The sequence below is a fragment of the Mirounga angustirostris genome, unplaced genomic scaffold, assembly GCF_029215605.1.
Source record: "Mirounga angustirostris isolate CCGP_5_RB_7025 unplaced genomic scaffold, mMirAng1.0.hap1 SCAF_9, whole genome shotgun sequence".
In the NCBI taxonomy this organism is placed as follows: Eukaryota; Metazoa; Chordata; class Mammalia; order Carnivora; family Phocidae; genus Mirounga; species Mirounga angustirostris.
In genome coordinates, this window is record NW_026991717.1 from 47,421,316 (window position 1) to 47,435,260 (window position 13,945).

Consider the following 13,945-nt stretch of genomic DNA (forward strand, 5'->3'; position numbering starts at 1 on the left):
TTACATTGCTGTTTGCTTTACCTATTAGACTGCACACCTGTTTTGTGTACTTCTCTGGAGGTTATATTTGACAGAATTTAAAAGAATGAGGGAGAAATTGTATACTAAATATTAATGCTGATTAAATCCATAATTATTAAAATAGTGCAGGAAAAACTACAAGGCCCAGAAATAGGCCCACAGCACAAGATATGTGGGAATTTAATATTCTATTAATGACAGCATTACAAATCAGTGGGGAAATGGTGGTTTATAATATTGACCCAATTGGTCAGCTACCTGCAAAAATTTAATCTTACCTTTTGCAGCATCCCCAAATAAACTTGAGATAGATTAAAAATTTCCTTTTGAATTAAGTATAAAAGCGAAATTTTTAAAAAGTCCCAGAAGAAAAGAAGGATGAATATATATCCATCCTGGGGCGAGGGAAGGCATGCTCAGGCATAACCGGAAAGGTAGACTCCTAAAGAAAACTTCTACACTGAAACACCACGAACTGTATTAAAAAGAAAATAACACACTAAAACAAGAACATAGGACAAAAGCTGGACATTTTAATTATTAAGAATTTATAGACCAATAAAAACAGCACATTCTCCAAGAAAATTCAGTGAAGATATGAATAAGCAATGCTCAGAAGAATGAACATAAATGGTCAATAAACATGAAAAAATACTCTTCATTAAGCAATCAAAGAAACATAAATTTTAAAAACCATCCTTTCCTGTAATTATTCAGTTTGCAAACACTTTAAATAGCAATTTTCAGTTCTGGGAGTTTGATATGCTCGGAGGAATATAAAGGGACACAATCTTTGTGGTGAGTGATGTAGATCAAAAATCTCAAAAACTTACCTATACTCCCAACTAGCAATTTCACTTCTATAAAGGTATCTTCTGGAAAGAAATCATTTTTGTACAACGTGATTATCTTTTAAGATGTTAATCACATCGTTGTTTACAGTTTACATTGTAACGATCAAATTGTTAAATAATAAGTTGATTTTAAAAGTTATGGCACACCCATAAAATTGAATATTCTGTAGCTATCTCAAAGGCAAAATATCTATTATGGAAAATGTTTACCATACATAGAGCAGACTGTGAAACAATGTACAGTATGATTGCATTATTGAAAATAGAAACGTATAGAAGAGTATGTAAAGTGCATATACCCAAACCTTAACAGAGGCGCTCTCTGGGTGATCCGACTACAGGGGACTGTGTGTCCATGCATGGGAGCACTTCCACATTACTTGGCTTTCCAGATGTGTATCCTTCTATTCTCTAAAGAATAATTTTATGTTGTGAAATCCATTTACTACTAGTTTTTAAAAGCAGAAATCATAAATTTGTTAGCTCAGTATATTTTTACATTTCTGGGGGGAGGGGTGCTGGGGGGAGGGGATGGGAGGGGGATGGAAAGCAGTAGCTGTACCTGGAAGTCCATGCTAGAGAACCGAGCCCTTCCTAGCACTCCTAAGTCTGTTTGCAGGAAAATGTCATATATGAAAGTCTCTTTTAAAGCAAGTTAAACTTAAACACCCGTAAAACATCACCATTAACATTATGAAGTTGCTCTAATTAATATTTTATTCTTCCTTTCAACACTGTTTAAAATCTCCAATATGTTAAACAAAGAATCTCTGATAACAACCAAGTAATCCTTTAAAATTACATAAACGTGTATACATATGAGACGGAGATTTCTGTAGCCTATATATGCCTCTTGGGGGGGGGGGAAAGGCAATGCATTGACAATTCAACTGTAGCTTAAAAAAAAAAAAAATTGGTTCTCTTACCAAACTGAACCTGTCACCTCTTAGAGCAATGAACTCAAGTCAGGTCAAGCCTAAGAACAGCTCCTCCCTTCATCTACAGTCACCCTAGACTTTTCCTATACCTCATGTCACTCCAGGCAAATGTGATCATCCAGAAAGACCATCCACCCTCTAGCACCAACTAAAAGTACTCCTATTCCTAATCAGAAGATAACATTCTTCCTAAGGGAAGACAGAAGAAGGAAACAAACATTTCAGAATTCTCTATTAAGTGTCTTCCTAGGTATTTCACATCCAATACACCTCATTAACCCCATGCAAACATGCATTAAAATTCTCTAGACTGCTCCCTCCATTACTCGAAAAAGGAAGGAACTTTATCTTCCTAATTCATTTTAGGTGATGCCTGGGGCAACCAAATATTTCACTGAAAGGCATGTAATAAATGTAATAAATGCTATTCCAAAGAGGTAAGAATCAGGAAAAGAGCAGTTACCTGCTTCATTTGGCTTAGAGGAAAAAAATACTGTGCTTACTATGTACTAAAATATCAGACCAACACACAACATACTGCAAAACTTTAATACAATATGGTTAAAACACAATATTCAAATATTAAACTTTTTAAGTACATGAAAGTCATCTTCTGAAAGACAAACTGGGCTATTTTTATAGCTACCTTTGTGTAACTTAAAAAAAATTCCTTCCCTCGACAATGTCTGACACCGATCTTGATACTTGTTTGAAAGTCTGATGTAAGATCATGACAACTCAACAGGCAGAGATTTAGGCAATGATTCCATTGCCCATCTTCAGAATTCATCTCCAGAGGACTGATCGTCATCTTCGTCCCTCACTTCTCGGTACTTCCTTGAAGTCTCCCCTTCTGGATTATAGCTCTGCATCTTTATGTTCAGTCTTTCAGCTAATTTTTGTGCTGCGAGTTTGGCTTGCATCTCCTTTAAAACAAAAATCAAAGCAAAACGTTACACATTCACATTCTTTTCCCTACCATTTTTTCAATAAGAAGTCATTTAAAGAGAAGTGGAAATAAAGGGGCACACCACTCCCCTCAGTGTTCTCTCTAGCAGTGTGCAAGTCTGAGGCTGTGCCTACCACAGATTGGGGGCGGGGGGGGGACATTGCTGGTGAGGGCTACTAGCCTGCCACCGTCATGGTCAGACTTCCATTCACAGACAACAGTGCACTGAAACACGCCACCTCTCCGTGGGAAACAGAGGAACCCGCTGAGCGCTATGACAGTTATAAATGTGGACGGATTTTTAAGTATGGGGACACATGCATGTGTACATACACACTCACAGAGCAGTTTCAACTATCAAATGTCAAAAATCATTAATGCTGTGTTGATTCTCTAAAAAAAATCTTCGTTCCTAGATGAAATCACGGCTTTTAGGCTTGAGAGTTACATTTCAACGTCACAATGAAATCAAGAAACCAATACTTTTAAAAAGCCAACTATCCGTCTCCAAATTAAGTTCCCATGAAAATTACTACATGACAGAAAGTCCAAGTAAATTTTAGACACTGGCAATATGCTCATAGACACCCAAGGACAGGACCACTGACTGATGGCAGGTGGCAATGCCCATTTTTAATCTGGCTCTTGGCTTTTCTCATGCTGTTGCCCCTACAACTTGAACCTCTTTGTGTCCTTCCCCTCCGGCCATGATTATTCTGGGTAGGTAGGAATGAAGTGGGAGCTAATACCACTCTGCCAAGGAACCTGGTTTCGAAGGAGTTGAATTCAACCTAGAGATATCTTACGACAGGCACTTAAGATCATGTAACAATTTAAAAACCAAGGGTGTAGTCGTAACTAGACAATGAGGAAGAAAAATGGCTTTTAAAAAGAAGTGCCTTGAAAATGCCAATCCACGTGCCAAGGCTGAATAACAGCCTAGTTCTGTCTTGACCGGTGTCTAGTACCTGATTAAAATCTAGCTAAGCAATACTAGGAAGTTAAGCTGCTATTTTCGGGGAGGTTCAAACTACTACTATCTAAGTATATTGGATGCTTTCTTTTCTCCCTCCAGTCTTCACACCTATTTTCTCCCATCTCATTATTCTGTACACAAACTGTCCATATACACGCTTAAGGTTCTATGCAGAACTCCCAGATCTTTGAAGTAAGTGCTATACAAAATTAAGTCACTAAAAGCAGGCGATTCTTCTGTCTTCACAAGGGCCTGCATATCGTGCTTTTAAGCTTAGTGTCCAAATGTCTGTTGGTTAACACCACACTACTCCTCCAATGTTACGCTCTTCCCTGTCCAGCAGGAGACAGAAACCTGGAAACATTTCCCTGATTCTTGGTTAGAGTCTACCACTGAGAACGTCTTGCATGGGGCTTACAAGGTGGAAGAGAGAGAAGCAAGGCCTCTACTAGCCTGACAGCATGGGCTTTAAGAGATTGGGGAATTCTGCAGTGGTCTCCCCACATTTCCTGGCAAAAACCGCTCTGCTGTTGCACGCAGCTATGATCATCGCCAGCTGTGTCCTGCGGATCCAGCAACTTCAAGACTCTCAGAAAACTAGAGGCTCACATCTGAGAGCGAATGGCATGAGCTGACCATTTCTCGAGCACCCTTCTATTAAGTCCCATCCTCTTTGAACTTCCTGGAGTAAATTCTGACTTAGCAGCATCTCACAGAGACAAGAAACATTTAAAACTCTAAATACCTCATAACTCTGTTTCTGCTGTTTCTGAAGTGCCAAAGATTCTTCTATGGAGAGCAGCTGTGTGGGCATATGGTGAAGTGGCAGAAGCCGGGCTGCTGTAATGTCATCAAGATGCTTCTTATCCCTGAGCCGCCTTTCTTCCGAGGAGACGGGAGACCCTCCTCTCTGCCAATGACCAGATGAATCATTTTGCTGTGAAGGTAATCTGAAGGAGGGAAAAATCTGTTGTATCATCAGACTGTTTCTTTTTATAGACACATTTACAACATTCCCACACAGAAGCGGCCTTTAACCTTAGCAGTTAATTCTTCTACAAAGATAATAGTAAGGAGTTTACCAATATTTATATTCATAGATAAAAATCTTTCCTGTTTTTAAACATTTTTACTTCAGAAATGGGGAGTATCTAAACCGGCACCTTTGTGGAGAGTAATAGGACAATCCACTGTTTTAACAAATAGGTAGACTGATAGGCTCTTTGCATTATCCTTCGTTCTTCCAACCTTACACTTGAACTGAAGCCATCTTTCCATCTTTTCATTCAAAGAACATGCACGAAGGGGCCTGCTGTCCAGTAAAGGGAAATAAACTTGTGAACAGCTTCCGTGCAACATAATACCACCCGTGTAACACTACCTAGAGGTGGTATACATACTATACATACTGGTACGCTGGAACATAAAGAAGGAAACCACTGGTTCTAATGGGAGACAGGGAGGTTGTCAGAAAAGCTTTAAGAGTGCATTTTGAGGAGTCTTAGAATAATAAATGCTCACCATGTAAATGAGGGGAGGAGAGCATCCCAGCTGGGAGTGAGGGGCAACATGGTACAGCACAAAGGAAGTTCAGGGGGTGGGGTGTAGAGGAAAGGCCGCGAGATAAGGCTGGCAAGTAGACCGGGCCCAGTCCTCAGCGAAGAATTCTATGTAATGGGTTCAAATTTGCATCGTACGAATTTCACTCTAGCAGCAGTGGAGAAGATGGGCTAGAGGAGTTAAGACTAGAGTCCAGAACAGGCCAGTTATAGCCCAAGAGAAGGATGAGAGCCTTCACTCTGACAGGAGGATGAAAACAAGAATTAGAGATGAAAGTCAACAAAATGTATTATGTCGGTCTTTATAGCCAGCAGATATGGAGATGAAGCACAAGACACCTTGGAGAAAAAAAAGTGGTGGCACTATGAATTTAGGGAATATGGGAGGAAGTCAGCATGGGAAGAAATAAAGAGTTCTATGCTGTACATGATAAATCTGAGGTGCCACAGAACACCCACACGGCCAGGTTTCATAGGTAACTGGCCATGCAAATCCGAAGCTCTGGAAAGACCTAAGCTAGAGGGAGGTGAGGGGCGGCCACTAGCACCCAGGTACACGGAGCCACAAGGGCATGGAGGAGGCTAAAGGAAGAGCAGAAAAGGAGTCAAAGGCTGCTCACGCACAGAATCCCTCAGGCCACACTCGTCCAGGCCCAGCCTTTCCCGATCTGCTCTAATTGCACAGGAGGATCTGGCTCTCCCCACTGCCACTTCCAGCTAAATGACCACAGTAAAGAACCAGGATCAGTGTATCCTCTGATCGACTAGATGACGCTTCTGGTTTTGTCTTCCTGGAGGCGAGGAAATACACCTCACTGCACACAAGATGGGGAGATTACTAACTTTGAACATCAAGAGTACAAAGATTACTTTTTATTCCTACCTAAAAATTAGTGTAATATAATCCTGGTTTTTCTATAGAGAAGAAATAAAATATTTTCAATTTAAAAAAAAATGGCAGGGTTAAACCTTAAAGTTTTAAACTTTATAATAATTCTCTGAAAGTTTTAGGCATTTCTAACTAGAGGTTCTCGGCTTTTCAAAGAAAGGCAGTAGTGACTCAACTTTGTATATGATGTCACCTCCTGGTAAATACAGACAGGTAGGCTAAATACGCTGGCTACTCCCTGCTGTGAACATTACATCTGTGTACAAGTAAAGGAAATTCTTTTCTCTTCAAAGAGCTTTTCTTTTTTTGGAGATCTCAGAAACAAAACTATGACAAGGAACTCAGAAGCAAGGTTAGTTTACCCCTCCTGCCTCAATCTGTTTTTCAGTTTAACCCCTTCTCAGCTCCCTTCCCCCTCAAGTTGTTATGATACAGTTCAAGGTTCTTCCAAGTGTGTAGGCCTTGGGTTTTCATCTAGATCCTGAACTCTTTGAGGAGCAGGATCTTTACTTCTGTGTCACCCCAGCACCAGCTGCTTACCTATAGTGAGCACACAAATATTCTTCGCTGACAAGTCCATCAGCTTCTAAAGCTGCTTTTCCTTTAGCTTATAGTCTAATCAAAGGGGGAACTGCATACCAAAAAATTGTTGTGGAAAATAGTCATAATAAATTCTCTAACTCTGGGTTTAATGTCAAATGTTGGCTAAGCACCCTGAAATTTAATACTCCACCTATTTGAAACCTGTTCAATTATTTGGCTAAAAACTAAAGTACTTGTCAACATGAATCCTCCATTCCAGCCAGGCTGTTTCCACAATATGCTCTTTGCTAACTACAATTGGTCCCACACAACGTCCACTGATCTGAAAGCATCCTTCCAATTTTTTTAGTTTAACAGGTGGTATGTTCCTGTGACAGGCCTGTTTCTGATAATACTTACACATTTGTTTTAAATTTATGTGGTGGGGGCACCGGGTTTTTGGCTCGAATTGCTAGCACTTCCATGAAATGAGGCTTCTTCTGGGCCCCACTACCAAGCCTTGCCACGTTCTCAGCACTCCAGTCCTCTTCTGAGTGCTCTTCACCTGAGTCCACAATTGTGATCCCTTGTAACCTATCAATAAACAGGTTGTCAGAGCCGCTCGAATTATCTTCTGCTTGCCTTGAAACCTGATGCTGAGGGAGACGCTCACTAGCTTCGGAGGAGGAAGGCGCACTGGCCCTGCTGCTGGAAGCTGGGCATATGCTTACGGTGTACTCAACGTCTGGAGCCTCTTCATCGCCTTCCGGAGGAGGCTGTACAAGTCCCCGCTGTTGTGAGGTGGTTTTAGATGACTTGATGCTACTTACAGAGGAAGAGCCACAAACTAGTGATGAAGTATCAAGTATCTGGTCAGAATTCTGGGCCTTTCCTGTGTCCACATCAACAACTGCAACTGCTCTTTGCCTTAGCTTACAGTCTAAACTAACAGGATGAAACAGTCCTCTTTTTCCTCTAACTTCTTCACATTCTGCAATGGCAGCTTTCAGTTTGGCAATAGAGTCTGAGATCTTTTTACCTTTGTCGGGCAATTTGCAAATGAATTTTCTGTTAAATGGGGGAAAAAAAACATGTATCTGTTAGAGCCATGTTTTTAAGACTTGAGATATAAAGACAAAGCATTATCCTCAAAGGGAGAAATATCTCTAAGTCAAAAATCTGATTTCCAACTGCCTCAAAACAGGAATGAAGTAAGTCATTATCTAAATACCCTAAAAAAACAAGGGGATGCAGGAATAAGGAATACCCCTCATTTGTCTAATTAGAATTTCAGCAAAAGTATCTTAAGCATATAATACTCTATAATATACTCCAAAACTTGCAGTTTTTATTTTTTAATTTTATTTATTTATTTGACAGAGAGATAGCGAGAGCAGGAACACAAGCAGGTGGGAGAGTGAGAAGCAGGCTTCCTGCCGAGCAGGACCCTGGGATCATGACCCGAGCCAAAGGCAGACACCCAACGACTGAGCCACCCAGGCGCCCCCAAATTTGCAGTTTTTAAAGTGGGATGTCCAAGACCTTCCTGGGGAGGGGAAGTAGATGGGTCTGCAAGGTCAAAATTATTTTCATAATAATACTAAGCCATTATTTGCCATTTCCACGCTCATTTTCTTATATGGGTACAGCAGAGTCTTCCAGAGGCCACATGATATATCATTGCTCTGATGGCTAATCATGTGTATTCTTGTTTTAAAGATCTCTCACCTGTAATTCCTTTTCTTTTTTTTAAGATTTATTTATTTTGAGAGAGAGAGAGAGAGATGGAGAGCATAAGTAGGAGAGGCAGAGGGAGAGAGATTCCCAAGCAGACTCCCTGCTGAGCGTGGAGCCCAACTTGGGGGCTCCACCTCATGACCCTGAGACCATGACCTTAGTGGAAACCAAGAGTGGGGAACTCTTAATCTACTGTGCCACCCAGGTGCCCCTCTCACCTGTAATTCCTAACACACCAATAAACATCAGTAGATTTAACATACATAAAACAAGAGCTCCTTGGGATGCTCAGAAGTCTTAACAGTATAAAGGGGTCCTTAGACCAAAAAGTTAATTTGCTGCTATAGATTAAAAACCCATTATCACAAAGTCAAAGTACTTGTCCCTACTAGAAAGCTCCCAAATGGTCATTTGTCCCTTTTGCTGAATGACTTAAGTTCCTTTCGGATTCTCTGTTCTTTATCCATATAAGAAATGGAGCGAAGATTACACCTCTGGCTCTCTATTCTTTCTTTCGCACTTACATTCCTTCCCACAGTTTCAACATTAACATCCCTCTCCAGTTGAGATTCCTGTATGTTCTCAGCCTTCTCTCTCCGGATCCTCATGACCTTGTCCAACTTTTAAGTACATATAATTAACTCTTCCCTCAACTTAGCACCCCCTCCCTAAGTAAAATCAACCTCAGAGCTATTCCCCAATTTTTCTGTCATTAGTGGTTCTCTATGCAAGCTGGAAACTTCAGCCATCTCCTTCAAATACATATCCAAATTATTCCATGCCTGATGTAGTTTTCCCAGTCCCACAACTACCCTTCTACAACCCCCCTGCTGGGAACTTCTCTGAAAATGTCCTCCAGCTGTCTTCTCGCATTCCTTCCACGCTGCTAAATTAAGCTTCTTTCACTTTCATTATATTGTTCCCCTGATAAAGTCTTTAAGTCTGCCAGCCGAATGAGGCAAACTTTTTGTCTAATATAGCACTCTATGTCCCATTCTTTCCCTTTCCTACAGGTTCCGTAAAAACAGGATCTAGACATGAAATCGACAAAGATGTTTTGGGCACGACATGGGCGGCAAGGGGGGCGGGGGTACACAGGGATTTAGGATACAGACCCTCCCTTTAGGGAACCGTCTCAGTAGCCGGGTAATTAAAGCCAACAAGGAGCTAAGGGAACAGCTGCAACTCTTAAGCAGCCTTTCAGCACGCTAACCATCCCCACCCGCGCGCGGTACGTGCCAAACCAGGACGCGGTCCGCTCTGCGGCTGGAGGCCGTCCACTCGCCGGCGGGACTGGAACGGATCTGACTGAGGCAAGGTCACCTTCCAGGGAAGGGAACCCGATGTGGGGGAGGGGAAGGAACTCGTCCCAGGGAGACCGAACCGAAGAAGCCTGGCGGTGACTCGGCGGGACCCAAGCTTACTCGTTGCGCAAAAGTCTCTCCTGGCGCTTCAACATCTCCCGCAGCTCCGCCAAACTCCGCCGCCCCAAGTCCTCGGGAACTTGGGGCTCGAAGCCGCGGGCCAGCGAGGACATTCTGCGGGGGCTGAGGCCGGCGAGGCGGCGGGCACTCGGCTTCCTCGGCAGCCCCCGCTGCCAGCGCCGGATCCGCTGCCGGCGTGGACTCCGAGGCACGAGCGGGAGTCGCCATTTTCCCGGAAGAACAGGTCTTCTTCGAGCCGAATCGAGCTTTATTCAAACACCGGAAACAGACACAGGCAAGGAGAAGGGAGCGCCGGGAGGAGAGGGAAGGGGCGGGACTTACGGGCCGGGGCGTCCGGCCGCGACTGGGCGCGCGTTGGCTGCCGAGTGTCTTCTGTCGGCTCGTCAGCTCTTCAGGTTTATTCAGAAAGTGCTTGCTAGCGCCACTGTGACCCCGACAGATATCCGCGACTCCTGCCGTTATGGAGTTTACCGAGGGGTGGAGGGAGGCAGACATTAATCAGGTAATGATGAAACAGTGTGATAGTAAGCTCGGTATGGGCACCAGGGCAAGTGCCTCTGAGAAGTGAACTGTAAGTCGAAGCTGAGTGATGAGTTGGTGAGCCATTGGTGAAGTGGGGGGAATGTGCCGGACGGGGCTCGAGAGGCCTTGGTCTGTGGTGCTGCCTCGTAGCCCGAGGCTTAATGACGTCCTCAGAGTTGGAGGGATCCTTAGGGACTGTCAGCATTTCGTAATGGGACTCTGTGGCATTGGGAGCAGGACTTTTCTTCATTTGTGGCACTGCCTCAGGCATTGCAAGACCTTTGGTGTCTGGCTTGCGCCCGCTAGTTCTCTGGCGTTCCCAACTCGGAACAATCCAGACGCCTTTACCTCCCCCTCCGCCCCCCACCCTCGGCCTGCCAGTCCTCACACCTTTCCAAAGGCCCGCAAGAGATGATGGTGGGAGGTGCTGGACAAGCCAGCTGAGAACCTCTCCTTCCTCATTTCCTATTTTGCCTGTAGAAAAACAGAGGCACAAAATCAATGTAAGTATTCCCAGGGCACAAAACTTAGTGATAGCGCCAGATTTCACTCAAATGCCCAGCTACTCTACCACACCAATTTGAAAATCTCATTCTTCGCTTTATGCCTATTTCCAAATGTTTAAAATTGTTGAAAAGGTTTTTTTTCAGGCTGTTAAGAATAGTACAGCAGTGTCTTAAGCATCCCGAACAGCTCTTACCTTCTCTTTACAGTTCAGCTGCCAGAGCCGTGTCCCAAAGGAAAGAATAGGAAGCATACAAGAGTCACAACAGATACCAGTTGGGAGGTTTGGACACCCCCATAACCGACACCACCTCCCTATTCTTTGATACGGAAAATTTTAGTTTTCTCAATCCTATGTAGAATGCTATAAGAAACAGCAGTTCCCTCCCAGTCAGACAGAAGCTCTAGATAAAATCTGAAACTACTCCAGGTGAAGCCATTTCTGTATCCTCCCAATCTAGTCCATTCTGATCAGATTAACTGAAGTATCAAAATTCTCAGCGTAAGCCCTGCTTTCAAAGACATCAAGAACCGGCTCCAGCCTGCTAAATAAGAGCTATTTTAGTAAGGCCTTTGAGTCAGGTAGTTGTCCCTAGCAAGCTCCCCCAAAGCCTCCCTCATCCTGTTCCTGGGCGACAGCTGGAGGCCTTTATTCACCCCACAGTAGTGAACCCCTTCTTTTGGTCCTGGGCCACAGGTGTCCTCGAGGCAAGGATGCCTTTCTCTCAGGACTCAGAATTTTGCCCCCCTACTGTTTCCCTTTTGTGGAAAGCTGTCCTTTCTCCCTTTTCCCTTCTCCCTTAGCCCATTATAAATCTAAATTCAAGCCTCATCTTCTCCCTGAGCCTTCCTAGATTATTCCAACCCCAGTTGCTCTTTCTTTTGAGCATAACTATACCTTTTAGAGCTCAAACCTCAGTATATGAAGCATATTATGCTTCTCCAATTGTGTCATGCATGGTGATTTCTTTTTCCTTTCTAACAAAGTTGGGAAGTCAGGGAATTCTGTCAGGGAGTTATGTTTGTACTTTTCTCTCCAAATGCATACGGCAGGTATTAGTTGATGGAATCTCCCTCTCTTAATTTTTCTCACAGCCTCTCTCTCATGTTCCTCTTCGTCTTAATGAAATGTCCCTTTTGTATATGTAAATCCTAAGGGTTTTATGTAAGTATCAACCATAGTGATTGTGAAGATATTTTCAGTGGTGTGGGATAGAATCTTTTATACAACATAGCTTAGGACTTCAAGGTGCCCTCATACAAATCTGAATTTTTAACAACACCCATACACAAACTGACTAGCTTTGTCACTAACCAAGAGGTTTGGCAAGTGAGGAAACATCACCTTGAAACCTAAAACCAGGCTATTTGTACTTCAGAATGAAAGGAGGCAAAGTATTCTTTTATAATCCATCAAACAAACAAAGGAACGATAAGTTTTAGCACACAGATTTTAACAGCAGTGTCTGGGGGGAAATGATGTAAAATGGAGAACTTTAACAGAAACAGTGAATGCCATAGGTTTTAACTCTCTCCAGCCAGAACCAGGCAAATACTTGAGAAGAAATGTAGTCCACAAACCACAGGCAGCTAATCTCTGCTGAAGAATTCCAAATGCATATCAAGAGCCCATCTGTTAAAAATTGAATCTAGACAAGCATTTTTAGTTTTTGTTTTGGGGTTTCAGTGCCCTTTAAAAAAGTGTAAATCACTTTTCCAATGATACTTGGACTAATCTCAAGAGTATTAATTATCCTCAGAGTAAGCTAATGAATTTGACTGTTAGCAAGAAAAATTCAAAATGAAGAATTAAAGGAGAGGACAATTTCATGTGAAGTGCTGCCAGGATGACTTAGCCATCCCATTGCCACCAAGCTGTTAAAGGTGTCGTTTGAATGCAATTGAAAAGGACAAGAACAGGGGGCACCTGGGTGGCTCAGTCGGTTAAACACCGGACTTTTTGATTTCAGCTCAGGTCATGACCTCAGGGTCCTGTGCTCAAGCCCCGCATGGGGCTCTGTGCTGGGGCGGTGGGGGGGAGGGGAGGAGTGTGGAGCCTGCTTAAGATTCTCTCTCCCTCTCCCTCTGGTCCTTCCCCCACCCTACCCCCATTCGCATGCACGTGTGCTCTCTCAAAAAAGGACAAAACCAAAAAAACCTGGGAAAGATTTCCATTTGTCCTTAGAGTTGAAGATAAAAATTAGAAATCAGTTGTAAAATTGGTAGCATTGATCCTCAGAATCTCCAGGCTGCTCGTCTCTGTTTTCTCCCACTGGTTGTCAGGCCACAAAACTGGCCGTGGTATGCCTGACGTCCATGGCAGCAAATGGCAGCAAAACTATTTCCCATCCCACATGTTCTTCTTACTATGTGAATTTAACTCTCCTCCTCTCAAGAAACGGATACTAGACTATGACTAGAGCAAAAGTGATTTTTCCAGTCTTCGTAGTAAAAGGTGATGCAGCTTCTGCCTGATTTTCTTGGGGTACTTACTGTGGGAACCCAGCCAGCAAGCCAGCTATGCAGAAACCTGAGTTTGTGTGGGTGTTTGGTGTTTTGTCAGCCTAAACTGGGGACTCAGCCAAAAGTTCGCATTAACCTCTTGATATGTGAGTGAACAAACCTTTGAATGATTCCAGCCCCCGACTGGAACAGCCTTCTAGGCTCCCAAACTGAGGCCTTGACCTGCGGAATTCGGGGGCATAATAAAATGGTTGTTGTTTTATACCTTTAAGGTTAGGGTGGTTTGTTGAATAGCAGCAGTAACAGGAGCATTAATCAAGATTAATTCCTCCAGCTGTGATCTGCATCCCATCTCTTTTGCCTCCTTGGAGAGCTCATTCATTTGTTCATTCAACAAATAATTATTTATCGTGTGTATGACTCTATTCAAGACTTTGGAGATATAATGGTGAGTGAGACAGAGAAGCCTCCTGCCACGCTGAAACTTACATTCTATTAGATGGTACTACGTGTCACGTAGAGAATTAATATAGCTGGAGTGTTAAGGAGTGATTGGGAGGCTACCT

At 43.1% G+C, this 13,945-nt stretch overlaps 1 protein-coding gene and 1 long non-coding RNA gene across 4 annotated transcripts in view; one reads left to right on the plus strand and one right to left on the minus strand.

Moving 5' to 3' along the window:
• Positions 1 to 534: 534 nt before the first annotated feature.
• POLR2M (RNA polymerase II subunit M) lies at positions 535 to 10,002 on the minus strand. Of its 2 annotated transcripts, none has more exons than XM_045899989.3 (4): positions 9,870 to 10,002; positions 7,129 to 7,776; positions 4,484 to 4,688; positions 535 to 2,739 (listed from the first exon to the last, which is right to left on the minus strand). In XM_045899989.3, exons 1-4 carry the CDS (start codon positions 9,980 to 9,982, stop codon positions 2,593 to 2,595), a joined length of 1,113 nt encoding a protein of 370 aa, XP_045755945.1. In that variant the 5' UTR covers positions 9,983 to 10,002; the 3' UTR covers positions 535 to 2,592. The 2 variants fall into 2 exon arrangements, with proteins under 2 accessions (XP_045755945.1, XP_064426487.1); XM_064570417.1 differs by having other exon boundaries at positions 7,129 to 7,302; positions 9,870 to 9,998.
• Positions 10,003 to 10,027: 25 nt separating this feature from the next.
• The window catches only part of LOC123861166 (uncharacterized), a 38,593-nt gene continuing 34,675 nt past the window's right edge, over positions 10,028 to 13,945 (plus strand). Inside the window, exon 1 of one of the 2 annotated variants that reach the window (XR_010405012.1) lies at positions 10,028 to 10,164. This is a non-coding gene — a long non-coding RNA (uncharacterized LOC123861166). Of the gene's footprint in view, positions 10,165 to 10,208; positions 10,393 to 13,945 lie in introns of those variants that run through there. The other variant, XR_006794979.3, reaches the window with a different exon arrangement.

Coding starts and splice junctions, on each gene's coding strand:
- POLR2M (XM_045899989.3), bottom strand. CDS start 9,982: ATGTCCTCGCTGGCCCGCGGCTTCGAGCCCCAAGTTCCCGAGGACTTG. Junction 4,689..7,128: donor CATAAATTTAAAACAAATGT/GTAAGTATTATC, acceptor TCCCTCCTTCAG/ATTACCTTCACAGCAAAATG. Junction 2,740..4,483: donor AGCAGAAACAGAGTTATGAG/GTATTTAGAGTT, acceptor TTTGTTTTAAAG/GAGATGCAAGCCAAACTCGC.